Source organism: Arvicola amphibius, chromosome 12 (assembly GCF_903992535.2).
Source record: "Arvicola amphibius chromosome 12, mArvAmp1.2, whole genome shotgun sequence".
NCBI classification, from domain to species: Eukaryota; Metazoa; Chordata; class Mammalia; order Rodentia; family Cricetidae; genus Arvicola; species Arvicola amphibius.
In genome coordinates, this window is record NC_052058.2 from 150,178,511 (window position 1) to 150,199,588 (window position 21,078).

The 21,078-nt window shown below is 49.9% G+C and overlaps 1 protein-coding gene across 3 annotated transcripts in view; it reads left to right on the top strand.

Moving 5' to 3' along the window:
- The first annotated feature begins 5,112 nt into the window (after window positions 1-5,112).
- Acan (aggrecan) overlaps window positions 5,113-21,078 on the top strand; it is a 34,748-nt gene continuing 18,782 nt past the window's right edge. For all 3 annotated transcript variants that reach the window (XM_038313963.1, XM_038313964.1, XM_038313965.1), the window contains exons 1-10: window positions 5,113-5,182; window positions 7,724-8,107; window positions 9,571-9,745; window positions 11,332-11,459; window positions 12,792-13,085; window positions 14,455-14,859; window positions 15,817-15,991; window positions 16,388-16,515; window positions 17,607-17,900; window positions 19,647-19,859. In XM_038313963.1, the coding sequence (XP_038169891.1) occupies window positions 5,113-5,182; window positions 7,724-8,107; window positions 9,571-9,745; window positions 11,332-11,459; window positions 12,792-13,085; window positions 14,455-14,859; window positions 15,817-15,991; window positions 16,388-16,515; window positions 17,607-17,900; window positions 19,647-19,859 (2,266 nt within the window). The remainder of the gene's footprint in view (window positions 5,183-7,723; window positions 8,108-9,570; window positions 9,746-11,331; window positions 11,460-12,791; window positions 13,086-14,454; window positions 14,860-15,816; window positions 15,992-16,387; window positions 16,516-17,606; window positions 17,901-19,646; window positions 19,860-21,078) is intronic.

Below are 21,078 nucleotides of genomic sequence, written 5' to 3' on the forward strand. Positions count from 1 at the left end.
GATCCCAGAGCGAGCACCCCAGATCTCTGAGAGAGCACACCAGATCCCAGAGGGAGCACACCAGATCCCAGAGGGAGCACACCAGATCTCTGAGAGAGCACACCAGATCCCAGAGGGAGCACCCCAGACCTCTGAGAGAGCACACCAGATCCCAGAGGGAGCACACCAGATCTCTGAGAGAGCACACCAGATCTCTGAGAGAGCACACCAGATCCCAGAGGGAGCACCCCAGATCTCTGAGGGAGCACACCAGATCCCAGAGGGAACACACCAGTTCTCTGAGGGAATACACCAGATCTCTGAGGTTGTGTCCTGGGTCTTATGTGGAGTGGATGGTGGGAGCCATTGGCATTGGAATGGAGCACTGGTTAAACTGGGATCGGAGGTGGAACTGGAAGCTCCCATCGATTCTCCATTCAGGAAGAGATGAAAGTCCTCCTGCCTGAGCTCTCTACCTGTACAGACCTCTCGGGAAGAAGGTCACACTGTAAACCCCATCGTTAACTTTTCTGAAGGAACAAAACTATCACTTGATCAATTGAGTTCTGTAGAAACAAAAAATAGGTTGGAAAAAGGTGGCAATTACAAAAATTAAACATTGGTGGCATTGGGATGCAGGAGGACAGCAATCTCCCAGCCGCCCTGTTTCCTGATTCCCTGGCATTTGGAAGGTGGGGGTGTTGCTATTAAAACAAAAACAGTTTTGTTCTTTATGGAAAGTCACCTAGTCCAGTCCTTATTGCTGGTAGGAAGCCTTGCCTCCCACAACCATTCCATCACTTCCAATCCACAGGTTCTAAGTGGTTCACACAGACTAACAAGTGGGTGATGGGAGAAAGTGGCATTGGAGGGTGCCTATTAGTGCTAAAGCCTGCATGTGCTATGTGCAGCGCCAAAGGCACAGTGCCCAGCCCAGATGAGAAGAACTGGCTGGCAAGACATCTTACTCCATCTGCAAAACAGCATGGACATGTCCTGTGTTAATAGGCAGTAAGTGGCCCCACAGGGCCAGAGTCTGAGTCTTGACTTGGAAAAGGAATTCAGACTAAGAGAATGAGCTTCTCCTTCAAGTCCATGATCTGATGGAGTCCCTGCCTCCAACTGTGGAGCACAGGCACATGTATGTATACACACACACACACACACACACCACACGGGGGGGGGGGACATACAGATACACACGATACAGACACACAGAGAGGGACAGACAGATACACACACACAAGAAAGACGACAGAGATATAGACACACAGAGTGACAGACACACAAGAAAGATATAGACAGACATACACACAGAGAGAGAAAGAGACTAAGACAAAGACACAAAGACAAATAGATACATGCACAAGAGGTACAAACAGACAGATACACAGAGAGAGACAGACATAGACAGACAGACAGATACACACACACACACACACACACACACACACATAGCTGAAAAGCAGGGGCTGTTGATTGAGTTTTCTGTCCTTCCTGGTTTCTGCAGTCATTAAGTCCCAAAGAAATCACACAGAGGTCTACATTAATTATAAACCGATTGGACTATTAGTTCAGACTTCTTGTTAACGCTTATAACTTGTATTAGCCCATAATTCTTATCTGTATCAGCCACGTTGCTTGGTACTTTTTTGGCAAGGCTGTCACATCTTGCATCCTCTGCATCTGGGTCACAACTGCAGACTAAAACTTCCCTCTTCCCAGAATTCTCATTGCCCCGCCTCTACTTCCTGGTTGCCCTGCCTCTACTTCCTGCCTGGCTACTGGCCAATCAGCGTTTTATTAGAAACGATACAGTGACAGGATGAAAGACCACTGTCCCACAGCAAGGGGCCTGCTGCTTTTCCTGGTTAAGACTCTGAACAATTTTCTCCTGAGACCAATCCCTGGCACACCGGGATCCCAGGGCTTTCCGCTGGGCCATCCCTGGTGCCTCTGAGTCCCAGCTGCTGTCCATCTCAGGTCTTCTTCTCCACCTCTCCAGCCTCAAGGCCCTACCTATACCATCCCTTCCCACTGCTTCACTTTTCTTCCCGTTGAGAAAGGTCTCTCTGTCCACAAGCGAGCATAGGCTGGCAAAGTCAGCTCTCCTCATATAAAAGACCCAGTGAGTCCCAGAGAGGCTTGGAGCCCAGACAGAATGGAATTTCTCCCTATTTTCTTTACAACTGAGAAAACACACACAAACACAAGAGCATATTTATTGCGATATTTCTATCCCAAAGTTTTTAAGAAGAAATAAAATTAGTTTTGCTGCCCGCTCTGCACCGACTCCCTCCCTCCCCCTCCCCCTCCCCTCCTCATTCCTTCACATTTCCTGGTCTAAGCCAGGGAGAAAAACAGAGCAAGCCCAAGTCCCACAGACCACTGCATACCAGACAATGTCCAGCTTGTTCAGGGAGCAAACGAAGAAACACAACTCCGAAACGTACACAAAACTTCTAAGTGAAGGGCGCTGTGAGGGAGGAACAGGCTAGCTTTGTGTCTGGGTCTGAGGTAACGGGCCTCTACAAACACACCTCAGGCCGATCTTCCTTGAACCCCCAGGAAACTATTTCTCAGCCCTGACTGGTCGACTGACCTTGAACAAGAGCCCCCCTCTCCAATTCAGTGTCCCCTCCAAGTACCCGACACATGGTATGAGAGGTTTTTTAAAGTTAGCATCTAAGTCAGAAAAATCCCTAAGGAGAAGCAAGGGACCATTTCTCAGAACGATGGAACTTTCCAGGCTTTCTACAGAACGGGGGTGCCTCTAAGCCCTCAGCCACACAGGAGGGCCTTTCACTTCTCAGGTGATAGATACATAGGGCATGGGTAGATGATGGATGGTCAAAAAAAAAAAAAAAAGCCAAACTCTACAAGAAAGGATTACCTTGTCCTGGGCCCAGACTGTCCCTCCCCAGGCAGTTCTTAATGGGAATGCCAGTGTCTCCGCTGCCCGCATCCTCTGAGCTCCTGAGATCCCTGCGCTTGCCTAGCCCAGCCTGCGGTAACTAAGCAGAGAGTGACACCTGCTGGACCATCAGGCTCTGAGAGAACTGAGACTGAGATGCGGAGGCCAGGGGTCCTGCCTCCGCTGAGGATGCTCTGTGTGCACCACCCCATCCTCAAGTCTTCCTTTCTTCTTCTTAGACCACAAGTAAATGCCAATGCCGCCGAACAGGGTCATACAGTGCTAGTCTCAGAAGGTGTGTGTGACATGGTTGTGCACCCTCCAGGGCAGTGGTACCATGACACCCAGACCGTTTCTACATGCAGCTGGCTGAAGACCAGTGCTCCAGCTGGTGGCTTGATAAAGTCCCTTATGTTTGCTGGCTGGAGTTGGGGGTCCCTATGGTGCAGCGGAGACCCTTAAGTGGGTGGTTGCAGCTGATCTGTGTCCATAAATGACAGTCAGGAAAGCTTCACTTTCCGATGCATTTGGCCGACGCTGCATTTGATCCAGAAGAGGGCCACGGGAGTCCTCTGTTCGTGCTTCCTGGTATAAGTTGCTCATCTCACTGCCTGCTTAAGGGCTGCCATCTTGATTCTAGCCAGGGCCTTGAATCTTTCAATTAGGGTCTAAAATCACACAATCCTTGCTAAAATACACAAGGTTCCTGAATTTGAAGTGGATGGCACACCCAGATTGTATCAGGGAAGCTGCATAGTTTGTCCTTGCTCTGCATCTGAAGGGTTGTATTAGGGTTCTCAAAAGGAATAACTCTCTCTCCCCCACTTCCTTCCCTCCTTCCCTCCCTTTATCTCCTTCCCCTTCTCTTCCCCTCCCTCCTCTCCTCTCCCCATCTCTTCCTCCACCCATCTTTGTGCCTCACCATTCTCCCTTCTCCCTCTCCTGTGTCCTTAGTGTGCTTGAACATATCTAGGTGATAGAGTTCAGTCATTCACCATGGCCGCGGCTGTGTGTGCATGTGTGTATGTGTGAGTCACTAGGTATCAAGCATGCAAAAAAAAAAAAAAAAAACACTTGAGCACTGAACCACATCCTAGCCATTTACATGTCCTCTTGATACAATTAAGATACACAGTAAATGCTAAGTGTCCGAGGCTGCTTAGTGAGTCCATGGTGGGTTGCTTTAATTATATGTTTTTGTAAGTAGTAATACTTACAAAATAATAACACATGTATAACATAGGAAAGACATTGTAACCATCATTTATTGTCATTGCCAAGTAATATGTGACATATACATAATTATTTTCCCCATACTTTCATATGATTGGCATGTGGTAAATTTGTTTGCACCAGCATCATTAAAAACAGTTGAGAAATATGTATATGTTGCATGGGACTTTGCCGTGTCAGTAGGCAATAGGGAGCTTTCACCTCCTCGATAAACTTGTTATATATGTGCTCCACCATTGACCAAATTGTCCTTATATGCCATTTCATTTTTCAGCAGAAGACATTCCCTTGCATGACTGTGTATGGGAGAGAGAGAGAGAGAGAGAGAGAGAGAGAGAGAGAGAGAGAGAATAAGAATTATGTAAGTGGAGGTTGCATCCGCAGAGCTGCAGAGAGACTAGCAAGGAGGCCAGAGGGAAGCTATCTACTCCTCTTCAGTTTGAGGTGCCACATGTTCTAAGCCCCAGAAAAGGCTCCTTCTTCAGGTCAAGTCCAAAGGGAGGAAAAACCAGCTGGAAGGCCATCAGGGATGAGGTCTCTCTCCCTCGGGAAAGGGTCCTTTTTTGTTCGGGTCTTCGGGTGGTTGACTGTGACCCATCCACACTGCAGAGGGGAGGGTTATCTCAATCTACAGATTCCAGTTTTCGTCTGATGCAAAACCCCTAGCAGACACTTGGGAATGGTGTGTGAACTTGAGCATCTATGGCCGACTGGGCCCCTATCAATAGCTATCACGGGAATTCACTAGGATGAGTCTCCACTAGCTAGAAGATGGGAGGATCAATGGACCAGCCACCTTGGAATTAAGCTAAGAAAGGCTTGACGGTCTCTGAGGAAAGGATTGTCAGAGGAAACACCGCGTAAACATTGCAGCCTCCTGTTGTGCGATATTTCAAAGCCTTGGGTGTGAATTCTACATTATCTCTTCCACCTCACTGTGCCGTAACTGTCCAAATAACACCTCTGCTACCTCTTCCAGGTGAACTATGACCACTTTACTACTGGTCTTTGTGACTCTGAGGGTCATCGCTGCAGTGAGCTCAGAAGAAGTTCCAGGTGAGAACAATTCCACTCATGGCTCCTTGATTCAGTAGTGGGAGGTGCTGGGTTCTGAGTACAGGATACAACTTTGTTCTGGGGCACAGCCCCCTTTCCCCCTTCTTTTGGCCTTTTCCTGGCCCTGCCCCTTTCTAGCTGCAATAGGAAGGTACCCACGCATGTGCCCATAAACACAGAGCCTGGATGCCCTTGCTAGAGGCAAGGCACTTTCTGGGCCTCCTTCATGGCTCCCTCTCCTTGGGGTTCTCATTCAGAACTACTGCACAGTGAGAATGGGACAGAGAAGACATGGGAAGTCAAAGGTAAAGGCTGCCAGGGAGCATGGGTGGGAGTGTGAAAGAGGAGGAAAGAGCCTGAGGAACAGAGGTGAAAGGACTGGTCTTTCCTCTAGAAGAGAGGGCACAACCCTGGTGTTAACCCCACCCCCACCCATCCCTGGCTCATGGGATGAACTTTACACCTGGTGTAGAGATCTGGGATTCTGGGGCTAAACATATTTGTGAGACCTCCCTCACAGAGGTGAGGGTGGGGGACAAGAGGAGACTTGGACCCTCTTTCTCCTACCAACCCATTGTATCCCAATGCAAAACTCTAGAACTTTTGGGGTCACAGTGTAAAGATTCCCATGGTCAAATGGAAAAATATGCAGTGTTTTATTCAGCCACTTATTGGTCTGATTCACAGTTTTTGAATATGCAGACGTAGTAGCCGCTAGACCTCCATTGGTGTTCAGACGCTGGCCATCACCTGAGGAGAGAGATGTGTTCACACCAGTCAAACAGCCCACTGAGAGGGTTGTCTGGGAGCTTAATTATTGTGGGATAATGCTACTGTACACTGTAAAGATTTGTCACTTGTATTAGTTTAATAAAACACTGATGCCAGTAGCCAGGCAGGAAATATAGGCGGAGTGACCAGACTAAAAATTCTGGGAAGAAGAAAGGCAGAGATGCAGTCACCAGCCAGATGCAGAGCAAGCAAGATGAGACTGCCTAAATGGCTAAACACAGATAAGAATTATGGGTTAATTTAATTTGTAAGAGCTAGTTAGTAATAAGCCTGAGCAATAGGCCAAATAGTTTATAATTAATGCAAGTGTCTATGTACTTCTTTGGGACTGAATGGCTGTGAGATGGGCGGAATAGAACCTTCTGTCCACACTTAATAACCACTGAGTTGGCCTCAACAGTGGACTCTAGCTATTTCCTGAGACCACCACTGCAGAGCCAAGCTGTGGCCAGCGGCATCAGGACCGGGCAGCAGGCAGATGGAGGTGTTTGTGGAAGGATGGTGGAATCTGTCCAGACATCAAAAGATCCAGTCTGGACTCCAGACATTCCTACCCCCTGCCCATCCTTGCCCTGCTATGTATCCACCAGCCACATCCATCTGAAACGTTTTTCTTTTGACCCATAGCGTCTCCTGAAAGGAAGGGTTCTGTAAATTTAAGACCTCCCATGAAAGGTGCTATGTGGAAGGCTGTTTCTCTCCCATTCCAACAAGGATTTGGGAAACACCATGTCTTCTCTACTGACATACTCCATAATTGTTATGTTGTCCAGTCCTACCCAGTCAGGTGTCCAGATATGACTCTACAGACAAAATATGCCTGACCTCCTGTTCTTCCCACATCTCCTCGCCCTTTACCTCAAAAGCCTTGCCCTCCCGCAAGGTCCAGCTAAAATCCAAGGCAGACCTCCCAGGATGGGATGAATATGTCTTTGAAGTTCAGTGTCTCAAGTTTAAAAGTTGTGTAGAATTTTGTATACCCCTTTATAGTCATCACACCCAATGTGTTGGATGGTTCCTGCCTCTGTGAGAAAATGTCTCAGGGAAACAGCTTGCTTGTGACAAGGCAGAAACATCACGCCTGAAGGTACAGTGGAGGAGAGCAGTTCACCTCCTGGCAGCCTGGAAGCAGAGAGACAGACAGACAAGGAGGCAGATAGACAGGCAGACAGAGACACACAGAGACATATGGAGAGATGGGGGGAGGACGGTGATCTATAACTCTTCAGTGAGGTCCCACATCCCAGTTCCCAGTTCATCTCTGAACTGACCAATGGATAAATCCATTGATGAGGCTGGCATCCTCATGATCCAATCACCTCTGATAACACTGCCAAATTTCCCACACATGAACCTTTTGTGGGGAGTTCATCATATCCAAAATAAATACTCTAATATATTTTTTCTCAAATCTCTGAATCAAACGTGAAACTACCCTAAGAATAGGAGTCCTGTTTATCTATGGTTTGGCAACCCTTAGGTGTCCATAGTTTGTGGTCTTGGCTGTGATGTCTCTCCCTTGTGCCTCTGGAATCCTTTTCCGGCTCTAAGGTTTGTCTTAGGCGCAGAGACTTGAGGGATGCTGACCTGGAGGGGGTGTTGTGAGGCTCCCTGGGAATCCCCAGGGTCCTCCACGGTGGGCAGAATTTGGACTTCTCACGTTGCTGCGTCTCCAGGACTGTCTGGGTGGCTTGTGGTCTCTATTATCCTAACGTTTTTATTTGTCCCCCCCCCACCCTTCCCCCGCAGACCATGACAACTCACTGAGCGTGAGCATCCCTCAACCGTCCCCCCTGAAGGTCCTCCTTGGGACCTCCCTCACCATCCCCTGCTACTTCATTGACCCCATGCATCCTGTGACCACTGCACCCTCCACTGCCCCCCTCGCCCCAAGAATCAAGTGGAGCCGTGTTTCCAAGGAGAAAGAAGTCGTGCTGTTAGTGGCCACTGAAGGACAGGTTCGAGTCAACAGCATGTACCAAGACAAGGTGTCATTGCCCAACTATCCAGCCATCCCCAGCGACGCCACCTTGGAAATCCAGAACCTTCGCTCCAATGATTCTGGAATCTATCGCTGCGAAGTGATGCATGGCATTGAGGACAGCGAAGCCACCCTGGAGGTCATAGTAAAAGGTGACGGGAACGCCACGTTGTCTGTCGAAAGTATTAGAATGATGTCCTCATCAGGGTGGACCTAGGTGGCTAGCTTTCCCACTCAGCCCCTCTGCATACCCATTTTATGCTTGGCTTCCTCTAGTGTGGAGCTGGCAATGCTATGCTCCGTGGGATCGGGATGTTGAAGGCAGGGCACATAAATACATCCTGGCATAGGCAGCTGGTGCTTGCAACCATCCTTGACTTGTTGGGTGAGTCAGCTTTTCTTGTTCTTGTGGTCAAATCCCCGAGAGGAATCAACTTGGGGGAGTAAGGAGTTGCTTTGGCTCTCGGTTTGAGGGGATACGGTCCACCGTGGTGGGGACAACACGGCAGGTGGGAGTATGAGGCAGCTGACTATACTGCATCGACATGCAAGAAGCAGAAAGCTGAATCCACAGAGCTCAGCTCCCTCCCTTTCTCCATTTTCTATTTCCTCTTGGATGGCGCCACCCGCAGTCAAGGTGCCATCTTCCCTCTTCAGTGAAAGGCGCACAGGCATATGCAGAGGGGTGCGTCCTATATCACAGCGGGCCTTGTAAGAGAGCGCACTCTGCACCTGAGCCAATGAGTCGAACAGCATGTCTGATCTGACCCCAGAAATGAATGAAAGTGGCTTCCTAACGTATCATCCAGGCATCTCCTCCTCCTCCACAACCCCCTTATCCTCAGCTTCAGAGGCCAAAGAAATGGCTGAGCCCTCACTCCCTGATCTCCCCTCTCTCAAAGAGAACCCATTAGGATGCCCCTGACTACTGGAGACATGGAACCCTTGGTGTCTCCTTCCCCAGGAGGGGAAAAATAAAGGGTCCCGGGGTGACAACAACAACAAAATCTCAAGGAGACAGTTTTTTGCCTTAGCTCAAAGAACTTTCTTATTGTCAGAACTATTATAGGTGTTCTAAAAAAAGATGCATTTGTGAGGAGGTGTTGAGCACCCTGTTAAGGCCGTGGGGTGGGCTGGGGTGGGATGGGGTGGGGCAGGATGGAGAGGAGACAGGGTTGCAGCAAGAGCAAAAGAACCACATACAACTTCAGCAGCTGAGGAGCTATTGGCTGATGATGGCTTTGGTGGAAAGGAGAGCCAGTTTTCTTTAGTACAGTCCCTGGTAGGTTGACCACACTCCAGTAAATGGCCCCACACCCATGGGTATACAGGCAACACAAGTTGAACTCAGTGTTGGGGTGGATGGAATATTGGGGTGGAGCTGGAAGGAGTTACAGAGAGGATTTGGGGGTAACTATGATCACAAGACATTGTTTTCATGTATGAAATTCTCAAAGAGTTAATAAGACATCATAATTTTTAAAAAGTCAGAGAAGGAAACCGTGTCAGCCTGGACCAGAGAGTGCCCAGGGTCCCCTTGATTCTTGCCACCGTTTCTCTAGAGCTTCAACAGAACTCACACCTAACCAGCCCCTCCCGTCTGTGTGTCCCACAGGCATCGTGTTCCACTACAGAGCCATTTCCACGCGCTACACGCTGGACTTTGACAGAGCCCAGCGGGCTTGCCTGCAGAACAGTGCCATCATCGCCACTCCTGAGCAACTGCAGGCTGCCTACGAAGATGGCTTCCACCAGTGTGACGCAGGCTGGCTGGCTGACCAGACCGTCAGGTGAGACCCCAGCCCGCTAAAGAAGAACACATCAGAGCTGAGGTCCGGGTAGAAGAGGCCTAGCAGAATGGAGCAGGCAATGAGTGGTACTTAGCTGGTGTGAACATGACCCTGTGGCCAGTCTAGGTTAGGGATCGGGGTCCAGCCTTGTCAACACCCCAAGCCACCATTATTCTCTCCCAGGAAAAATAATGTCAGCGGCCTTGTTCTGAACTTCACTACTCTCTGTGGCTGTTTTTCCTATTGTCTGTGTTTCTTTTCTTCTGGCTTGTTAGTCTTTCACCTTAGAGTTTTGTTTATTTTAGTATACGACCTTATTTATATCCATTTTTTCGTAAGACAAGACCTACATAAATCAATCATCTAGACGCATCTTTTTCTGCGTGAGTCCCGGGAGCCGGACGGCAAAGCAGTGTAGATAGAAGCCTGCTTCGAGGATCCCAGTGCAGTGCTCCGAGCCTGCAAAGACAGACTGTCCACCCCATGTGCATCACAGTGATAGCCCCACAGCCAGAATACAAGGCCTCAGGAAGACCGCTTTGCAAGCTTGGGCAAGCCAGGGGATCGTAGGTCACGAGGCCATACAGCACAATCACAGTTTCATGCTGTTGAGATGGGACACTCTGCTCCCAGCAACGTGGGGAGGGAAAGGTCCATTTCAGCTTGTTCCAGGTCCCAGTCCATCACAGAGGTAAATGAGGGCAAAAGCCGTGGGTCTGGGAGGAAGGAGCCATGGAGGGATGTTGCTTGCCACTCACGGGCTCTTTGTCTGGGTCACCCCTAGGCAGGCTCAGTTCATTTTCTTATCCATCACAGGTTCGCCTGTCTAGGCTGGGCTCTCCTATATTGATCATAAACCAAGACAACCTGTCATACACAGGCTAATCTAGGCAATCCCTCAGCTGAGACTTCGCCAAATGACTCTAGACTGTGTCATGTCGACAGCTGGAGCTAACAAGGACAAACCACAAAAATCATTAGATAAATAAAAAAATAAGTGAGACACCAGTCTAATATGTCAAGAGTTCACATACTGACCTCAGAAGGAGCTAGACTCAAATCCAAACACTGGGATTTGGAAGCTGTGTGACTTTGAGCGAGTCAATTAACATTTCTGGACCTTAGTTTAAGCGTAAAATAGAGCCCGTCCCCTGCTTCACTTGGGTACAAATAGGCACCATGGCCAAACCCAACCCAACTCATCCTTCATTTCTGTAAATGAAGCTGTGTTGAAATATAGCCACACCCCCTTGGTTACCTGCTGTCTGTGGCTGCTCCTCGCTGCTGCAATGAAAGTGGTCACCACAGAGGTTTCTAGTTTACAAAACCCACAAGACTCTGGCCTTTTCCATGAAAAGCATCTGCTCCCCAAGAGAGTGTGTTTGGGACCAAGAATATGCAGTAACAGAGGCTGCCTTAGCTGGTGAGTAGCGTTGGGACTGGAGAGGCAGTCGGTGCTCAGAGCAGACCTGGACAGAGGTATTACTATGCCTTTGTTTCCTCCTAAGAAGGTGGAGGCTACAAGAACAGGGAGCCTGGGCTTCCTCTGTTCCCAGCGTCACACTCTCATGCTGACTTCCCAACAGGTACCCCATCCACACTCCTCGGGAAGGTTGCTATGGAGACAAGGATGAGTTTCCCGGAGTGAGAACCTACGGAATCCGAGACACCAATGAGACCTACGATGTGTACTGCTTCGCGGAGGAGATGGAGGGTGAGGCTCCCTTCAAGACGCATTTCCCTTCCCCACCACCATGCTCACATTTGGGATAGCTACACCATGCCTTGCTCAGTCCTCTCCCGCCATAAAGAGGGATGGGCTCTTGCTGGAATCCTCACTATCCACTTTGGAGGGGGTCTTGATGGCCATAGGCATCTGCAAACCATCTGGTACTCTCACCAGACCCCAAATTCCAAAGCCCTCTGGACTGTCTCTCTTATCCAGAACCTCAGTCTCTCTGGCCATCCCACCCCTGTCTTAAGGTCTGTCCATTGTGCCATCCAAGCCAGGCTCAGGACTGGGGTATAGCCCAGTGGCAGACTCTGACCTCCAGTCCCCACTCAAGAGGGACACCCTAACCCACTCTAGGGCGGACACCACAGACACGGTTTCCCAGGAAACATGTTCCCCGGTCACTCTCTCTCCACTTCCCTACTTCCATCTTGAAATCCCACCTCAGGCCTTTGGATGGGATGTTTGAGGGAGATCATTTCTCTCTTTAAATAAGGGTGCTAATTTTGAACATAGTGTTACCCCACCATGTAGATAACAACCCTCTCCCATCTGCACCCATTTATTTCTCTGGACATCCCCACACTCTCTGAACAAGGCTCCCATGGCTCCCAAACTCCTCCAGCTAAGAGAGAAGCTGGTGGTGGCATACCCCAACTCTCTTACCACTGAGGCCCTCCTTATGGCTCTCATCTCAGGAGCCAAACCCTCTGTTCAGTAGCTAGGTTTTGTGCGCCCAGTTTTGACTAACCCACGATGAATACAAGAGCTTGTCTGAACTGCCCCTGAACAAGAAGATCTGGAACCAATGCCTGATCAGATACCCCCATCCCTAGCCTCAATCGCAACCTTGACAGGTTCTAGGAAATATTGTTTAAAAGCTAACAGACCTAAAATTAGCCCATAATGGTCTCTTTGGGTACTATAAACCCTGGTTTGGAAGTCAATGCTCTAAGGGGTCAAAGGTGAATTTGAATTCGGCAGTGCCTGTGTTAAAGGAAAGCTCCCCTAGTGGTGGGAAGATGAACAGCAATTACCAGCCACAGGGGGCTCTGATTTCACGGTTGCTCCACCCCTTGGCAGCTTTTCTATTCGGGAGAGGAGGTCCTTGTTAGGAGATTGATGTCATCCTACCCAAAAGTCCAGAAAGGAATGGAGACTGGGGAGTGACAGACAAGCTGGGAGATACTAATGTGGGACCACGGGGGGTGGGGGGGGGAAGGATAAACGTCTGAGAAACCGTGGATCTCTTGGGGACACAGGCAGGGTGGGATGGGAGTGAAAGCCTCACCCGGTGTGATGTGTCCTTCACAGGCGAGGTCTTTTATGCCACCTCTCCGGAGAAGTTCACCTTCCAGGAGGCAGCCAATGAGTGCCGGAGGCTAGGGGCACGACTGGCCACCACGGGCCAGCTCTACCTGGCCTGGCAGGGCGGGATGGACATGTGCAGCGCCGGCTGGCTGGCCGACCGCAGCGTGCGCTACCCCATCTCCAAGGCTCGGCCCAACTGCGGTGGCAACCTCTTGGGTGTGAGGACGGTCTATCTGCACGCCAACCAAACAGGCTATCCTGATCCCTCATCCCGCTACGACGCCATCTGTTACACAGGTGGGGCTGGGGCTGAAGGTCGAGGGAGGAGGTGGGGGACGTGCCATCAAAATCAGGTCCCAATAAGATCTTGGGAAGGTACCACTGAGTTTCTGAGTCCCGCATTTTTATCATCTCCCTTCCGTTCAGGCTGGTTCTTAAGGCAGAAACAATGGAGGTCACAGTATGTCTATCCAGCCCTGCTTCCTCGGATCCACCCAGAACAGTGTTTAAAGCTATACTTCAAAGTGTTGCTGTGTTCTCAGGTTTCATTCTCAGCTCCTCCCCCTTGCTGAACAAGACTGGAGAAGTCAAGACCCTGAGCCCCTCTGGTAGAGAGGAGGTAGGGCCTGTTAGAGAGCACCAGCCTGCTGGTCCCTTCCCTTCAATCTGGATGCACCTAAAAAAAAAAGTGTTTCTGTAAAGGGTAGGGGCAAGTTCCGTGACTTCATTTGGAAAAATTAGAACAACGTATTTAAGTAAGTTTTTATCTCCTACTTAGCACACTTTAAGTTATAATTAATTCCTAATTCTTGGAGGAAAAAAAATGAACGGCATAAATTAGGTAAATGTATTGTGTACATTTTACAATCCGCTTGGCGACAATACAGCGACAGCTCATTCCATGCTTCACTTCTACAGCCTGATCTGTCGGGGCGAGGGCCAGGCTCTCTCCCAAAGGCCTCTCTTCCCTTTTCGGTTGTCTCACTCACCCTCATGGGCATTCTCCTTATTAATAGCTACCTTCTGCTTGCCAGACCCTGCTTTGTCCAGGACTCTGAGGCAGGCACTTCTTCAATGCCTGCATCGATGGTGCAACTCACCGCCGCAAGATTTAGGATTTCCCTTGTCACCGATCCCTATTATCCCATTGGACACACAGGGGGCAAAGTGGCTGCTGGGGGAGAGGTAGAACTAGGAATTGGTTTTATTTGATCAGCAGTGAGCTGGTTGATCAATATATCATGAGTATCCCAGTGCTTCTATAGATTCAGCCAACCTCAGGCTTTTATTAATAATTAAACTGCATCTATACTGAATATGTGCAGAATTTTTCTTGCCATTGCTCCCCAAAAAATACACCATAACAGTTATCGAGGCATCACTTATGCTGTATGAGGAATTAGAAGCAACCAAAAGATGACATATGATTCCAGCAGAGGTACATAGGTTATATAAGGGACTCTAGCATTCGAAGAGTTTGGCATCTTTGGGAAGTTCTGGAACCACCCTGATGATATGAAGGAGCCATGAACCTAAGGTCTTTGTGGTAGGCAGGACCAGGTGCTCGGTTCCAGCCAAGGAATAGGAAGTGGGGTACATTCAGCTCTCATTTCCTCGAAATAGCACCAAGCTGATCACTAAAGCTCGTCTTTGTATCCTGTCCCAGGTGAAGACTTTGTAGACATCCCAGAAAACTTCTTTGGGGTGGGTGGTGAAGATGACATCACCATCCAGACAGTGACCTGGCCAGATCTGGAGCTGCCCCTGCCCAGAAATATCACGGAGGGAGAAGCCCGGGGCACTGTGATCCTCACTGCGAAGCCCATCTTCGACGTGCCCCCCACTATCTCAGAGCCAGAGGAGGCCCTTACCCTTGTCCCTGATGTGAGGGCCACGGCCTTCCCTGGGGCTGGGGAGGGAACTGAAGAAGCCAGCAGGCCCTGGGGCTTTCCTGAGGAAACCACGCCTGGGTTGGGCTCTGCCACAGCCTTCACCAGTGAGGACCTGGTGGTGCAAGTGACCCTCGCCCCGGGTGCAGCTGAAGTCCCTGGCCAGCCCCGCTTGCCAGGAGGTAAGTACGCTTATGGGGGACAAGCCAGGCAGTTGTGTCCGCTCTTGGAACCACAAATGATTGACTCAGTCACCTGTGGAAACCAAAGTGTATATGAGGCAGATGCCAGCATCAAAACAAAACAGACCCATGTGAAGAACGCTGTTCTGGGTGACCCCCATGACCTCACCTGGCCTTGTCCTCCCACCAGGATAAAAAGCAACAAAGTTTAGTGGGCAGGCTGAAGGCTGCTGCTCCCAGGTAGCCTGTGAGGGAAGAATGCCTCTGCGTTCCTAAATAATCAAGGAAGGGGGAGTCAAAAGGAGAAAAATAGTTTTTGATACATGAAAATTACATAAGTTTCCAATTTCAGTGCCCACAAAGAAAGGATGATTAGCACAAAGCCACATCCACGTGTTTAAGACTTGGCCTATGGCTAATTCAGGACAGTTGTGGCTGAGTTGAGCAATTGTAGCAGAAATTGCATGGCCCACAAAACCGGTTCTAGAGACCGGGTGTGTTCTCATGCATCCGTAAACCCAGCACCAGAAGAGTTGTGAGTTCAAGGTCAGTCTGGTTTATATAGCAAGACTATCTCAAGAAGAAGAAAAAAAAGCCTGATATCGTTATCTGGTTCTTTCTGGGAAGCACTCATGCCCCTTGGGCTAGGCAGATGGTGTTCTCTATACTCAGGAAATATCTTAGGGGACAGGGATGTCCCTCAGCACAGCCCCAGAATGCAAACCTACAAATAGGAAGAGCCTTCTGGTGGAGCCTCCCTAAAGGGTCTTGATGGTATTCCCCACCTGGGAGAGACAGACGGACACTACCATCTACTCATGACACCACCCAGGGGAACTTCAGGTGGGATTGCCCAGATGGATCCATTTTGCCCGAATGAAGGAGCCAAGCCAAGAACAGACCCCACGAGCATCAGCCTTACCCTCTGTTTCTTTCTCTCCTCTCCTCACCACCCAGGGGTTGTATTCCACTATCGCCCGGGCTCCACCAGGTACTCCCTGACATTCGAGGAGGCACAGCAGGCTTGCCTGCGCACCGGGGCGGTCATGGCCTCACCGGAGCAGCTCCAGGCTGCCTACGAGGCAGGCTATGAGCAGTGTGATGCCGGTTGGCTGCAGGACCAGACCGTCAGGTAAAGGACAAGCCTACCATTCCCAGCCCCATCCGAGAAGCCCCCAGCCAGACACAACGCCCAGTGCTTTGTGGCTTCGTGAAGTCACTAGGGACTGTAGAGTTTCCTAAATTCTGCACACGCCCCTAAACCAAGGCGCTTTCTGGAAGATGGTGGCAGGGACTGTGCTTATGCCACGTCTTAGTCATTTCTCTTCAAGAGACAGACAGAAGAGGCCCCTAGGGACCCCCTCCAAGCACCCCCACACCCAGCAGCTTGACAGAGTGCCTCTTCTGTAAGGGCTTCTCTTCCGAAGTCCTCCAGGTGCGCGAGAGACTCGACACACAAACGTGACCCAAGATGCGCCTTTCCTAACCTCAGGATGGTCCCTCACCCCCTTCCCATCCTCTTTCACAGATACCCCATTGTGAGCCCACGGACCCCGTGTGTGGGTGACAAGGACAGCAGCCCCGGAGTCAGGACCTACGGCACGCGGCCGTCATCAGAAACCTATGATGTCTACTGCTACGTGGACAAGCTTGAGGGTACCGGCCATGTTACCACATTCACATTGGCAGACAATCAGGGACTAGGGAAGAGTCACAAAAGACAGGTAGAATTGTCACCACCCACCCAGGCCTGGCCCCCCACCTAGCTTTTCAGGTGGAAAAGAGGCCCAGCCCTCTCCTCTCTCAAGGGCTGTCTCCCCACCAAAGGCTCATGTCATCTCCCCCTCTTGCTGTAGTGTGACTAAATTGATTTCTCATAAACAGATGTTAGACACATCCTCTGTATTGTAGAGTCCCAATGCCCATGAACTCAGAGGCTATGAAAAGCCCTGTAACCCCAGATCCCTTTAACTCTGTAACTCAGCGTTGCCCAGGCTTATTCAACCTCCGTGAATGTCACCAACCCACTGAACCCAAATGGAAACCTGACCACATTCTGGAAAAGTTTAAACATGGCCACTCAGCCTCTGTAAGCCTCAGTTCCCCCATCTGTATAACACGGCTGCTGTAGACCCACATTCGAGGGTTTTCTGAGTGTGAACTGAGATGCATAACCAGAGCCTGGTACAAACAAATGCTGGGTAGATGCGAGCTCCCTGAGCCAGATAGGGTCCTGGCTGCTATGTGGGTGCCGAGACCCCAGAGGAATGTGAGTTAGGTCTGTAGAAGTCACTGGGCTATGAGGGATCAGGGAGATAAGTGTGCTTGGGGGTTTGGGTAGGCAGCTGAGCCCTCTCTACCAGTCAAGGGAAGGGTGTCTAGGACTAGAGTATCTAAATAAGAAGAGGTAGAAGCCAGTTCCCTGCAGACCGGCTAGCTCAGCCCAGCTCAACTCTGACATTGTCTTTTTTTAGCAAAAGATGTCCCAAGCCCCAGAAAAATCCCACTCAGTACAAAGTGGAGCCCCTGGTCTCTATTGTCCAGGATTTCAAGAGATCTAAGGGGTGTATAGCCTTGGGGGGTGTGACTGAGTGGGGCTGGGATCTATAGGAGTGCGTGTCACATAGGAGGGTGAACAGCCCCGGTGAGTAGGGTAGGGAGCCGGGAGTTCTGCCCCAAGGCTGTGGGAACAGAACTTTCCTGACAACACACATGAACCATCACGCTGCCCTTGTCTCTGTCCCCAGGGGAAGTCTTCTTTGTCACACGACTTGAGCAGTTCACCTTCCTGGAAGCACAGGCCTTCTGCGAAGCCCAGAATGCCACCTTGGCCTCCACTGGCCAGCTCTACGCTGCCTGGAGCCATGGCCTGGACAAGTGCTATGCTGGCTGGCTGGCAGATGGCAGCCTCCGATACCCCATCGTTACCCCTCGGCCTGCCTGTGGTGGGGACAAACCAGGCGTGAGAACTGTCTACCTCTACCCCAACCAGACCGGCCTTCCAGACCCGTTGTCTAGGCACCATGCCTTCTGCTTCCGAGGTACCGTAGTGACCCCCATCTGCCTGAGGTGGGGGGGCGCTTCCTTACTCCTTCCTCTATAAATAGTAACAAAATGGCCTCTACTTCAAAGGAAGTTGTATACAAATACAAATGCTAATTGGAGCAGTATATGTGAAAACACTCCAAATGTGTTTATGCATAATGTTATATATTGTTTTAATTTGCATATTCTTGTCCAATTCTCTTCTCGTAAATGTTTTTGTAATGAGTTTAATCAAATTATCCTGGTGTCCTTTGTTGGTCTCCAGGCACCGACACGCTTAATTGCCGCACACTGTGTTGGCACTACCGGTTTAGCCATCAGCCATCATCACCAGTTAGACACTGGAGAGTGATATGCTGGGCTCTGGTTGGTTGAAGTCTCATAGCATCTATACAGGGTAATGATAAACCCACCAGAATGGAGATTGCAATATGCCTGTTTTCAATATAACCCATCAAAGCTGAGTGCCCTTGCGACTTCTTGGGAGTCCAGAATTAGCTTTTGAAGATGTATTTTTTACCATTATTGATTGTGTATGGGGAGTGGGTGTGTACACAGAGGCATCATCCCTGGAGGAGGAGTTTAGACAGCTGGGAGCTGCTCCCATGGCTGCTGGGATCCAAACTCAGATCCTCTGCGGCTGCAAACGGAACACACATTCTTAACCACTGAGCCATCTCGTCAGTCTTCCGGAACTGTTTTTAGCTAAAGGGATAAAACTGATGGCCTCCAACTTTCCCAGGCTTCTGGGGATACCTTGTAACTTTATTTTGTGTATTTTGAGAAAGGGTTTCCTGTTGCCAAGGTTGGCCTAGAACCCCTGATCCTTCTGCCTCAACTTCCTATTGCCATTGTCCCAGACTAGGTCTTTACAGTGGGCCACAAAGGTCACCCAGCAACTACTCCCAGTCAATTCTAACCGTAACTCCCACCACCCACCCGAGACCTTCAGGGGACTCAAAGGTCTTTTTTATTTGTCTGTTTAAGACAGGGTCCCATTAAGTTGCCTTGGCTGGCCTGGAATTTGCTACGTGACCAGGCTGGCCTTGAACTCATGGAGATCTGCCTGCCTCTGCCCCTGCCCCCAAGTACTGAGATTAAAGGCACATGCCACCATGCCTGGCTTTAAACCTCTCTTTACCCTGTAGAGACGTTCTGGTTCCTTCCTGGGCCCTTCCAGGTTGGAGACTTCTCCCCAATCAGAAGTAAACCCTTATTGATGAATCCTGCCATCACCCTGCCCACCGCAAATGCTATGATAGCTGTGTGGCATCTAAAGATGAGCCTCCTGTTCATCAGGAACTGGCACACTCCAAGCCTAGCTTCGAGGTGGGCAGGATCATGTTAGATCTTGAACGAGAAGATTGACCTTGGTACTTCTAAGCCATTGACCTTGGGCGAGTCACATAACAAGTCCCCACCTGTTAGTTGAATTTCATCTTTATTAAGGTAAAATCTGTTTTAAACATAAAGGTTTTATTTAGGTCCAGCATATACAATAGACTGGAGAGAGACATCCCAGACCACTCTGTCCTACGTTGTTGGGGACAGAGGATACATGGTGACATTATACACTAGATACAAATCCCAAACTGCTGTCTTGCTGATTCCCAAGTTGGGGTGGGTCAGCAAGGCTCTTGTACTGGCCAGGTTTACCTCAGGGCTGTCCTTGCTTCTCTGTTCCTGAAGGCAGGAATGAGCTCCTGTCAAAGGCAGGCCCTCACCTCCCACATCTCCTTCAGGTGTGTCCGTGGCGCCCTCTCCAGGAAGAGAAGGCGGCATGCCCACATCACCCTCTGACATAGAGGACCGGATTGTTACTGGGGTGGGGCCCGCCGTGAATGCTGTACCACTGGGGTCAGAGACAACCACAGGGCCATATTTCACCACTGAGTCAGAAAAACAGACGGAATGGGAACCAGCCTACACCCCAGTGGGTACATCCCCGCTGCCAGGTGGGTATAGCAGGGTTCTGGAGCCTGGCCTGAAGCCGTGCACACTAAACCCACACACCTACCTGCGATGGAATGCCCAGACAAGGGTGGGAGTCTGATGGGCGGCCTTGAACTCACTATACACCCCAGGAAGGTCTCCAGCTTGGAATCCTCCTACCTCAGCTTCCTTAGTAGCTGGATTACATACAGGTCTGCACGACCAAACCCAGATATAAGCTTGTTTTGAAAAATACCCACAAAAATAAGACGGGAGGGGAATGTAACCATATTTAAAATGGCAAGGCTGTTTTGATTTTCTTCTCTACTCCTCAGAACCTCTGTGCACATAGGCACCTCAGCTTGGAAATGAAGGCATCTTTATATAGGGCACCCCTATCCCTCCTGACCTGGAGAAGGGTTCTCCCACTCCAACAGCATCAGCTTTGCTGGGAGGGCTAGGGGAAATGGCCCCTAAGCTTAAACACCCTGCTTCTCTATCAACAGAAGGCTGGGTTAGGGACTTGGAGTTTGCTTGTTGACCAAGAACTCGGGAGATGCTGAGGATGGTAGCCCAGAGACCACACTGAAAATCATGAGTTAGATATAAGGGATAATATGGAAGCATTTGGGGGAGGGGGGACTTGGTTTTCTTCAGTGGTGGCCCCCACGTCCAGTGGGTAGTGTAGATGTTGGCCTTTAGAGTCCCACAAATCACAGTTCATATAGCCTGTGACCCTAGGGGTGTAGAGGGAGCTTCCCACGCTGCTCTCCTCCTTTGAGCTATTCACCTGCTGTTGTGGGATGCTTTACTCTTCTGGCTCTTTGAGGGGCCTGCCACTCAGCTCCAAAATAAATCACATGGAAACTTATTCTTAGTTATGACTGCCTGGCCTTAGCTTGGCTTGTTTCTTGCCAGCTTTTCTTAAATTATCCTGACTACCTTTTGCCCTTGGGCTTTTATCTTTCTCGGTTTTTGTATACCTTTCTTGACTTCTTTCTCCGTGGCTTGCTGTGTGTAGCTGGGTAGCTGGTCCCTGATGTCTTCTCCTTGTTCTCTTGCTCCCTGTTCTCAGTTCTCCTTCTAGTTATCCTCTCTGCCTTCCAGCCCCTCCTATCCTTGCTCCTGCCTTGCTATTGCTATTCATCTCTTTATTAGGACCATCAGGTGTTTTAGACAAGCACAGTAACACAGCTTCACAGAGTGAAGCAAATGCAGTGTAAACAAGAGTCACACACCTGA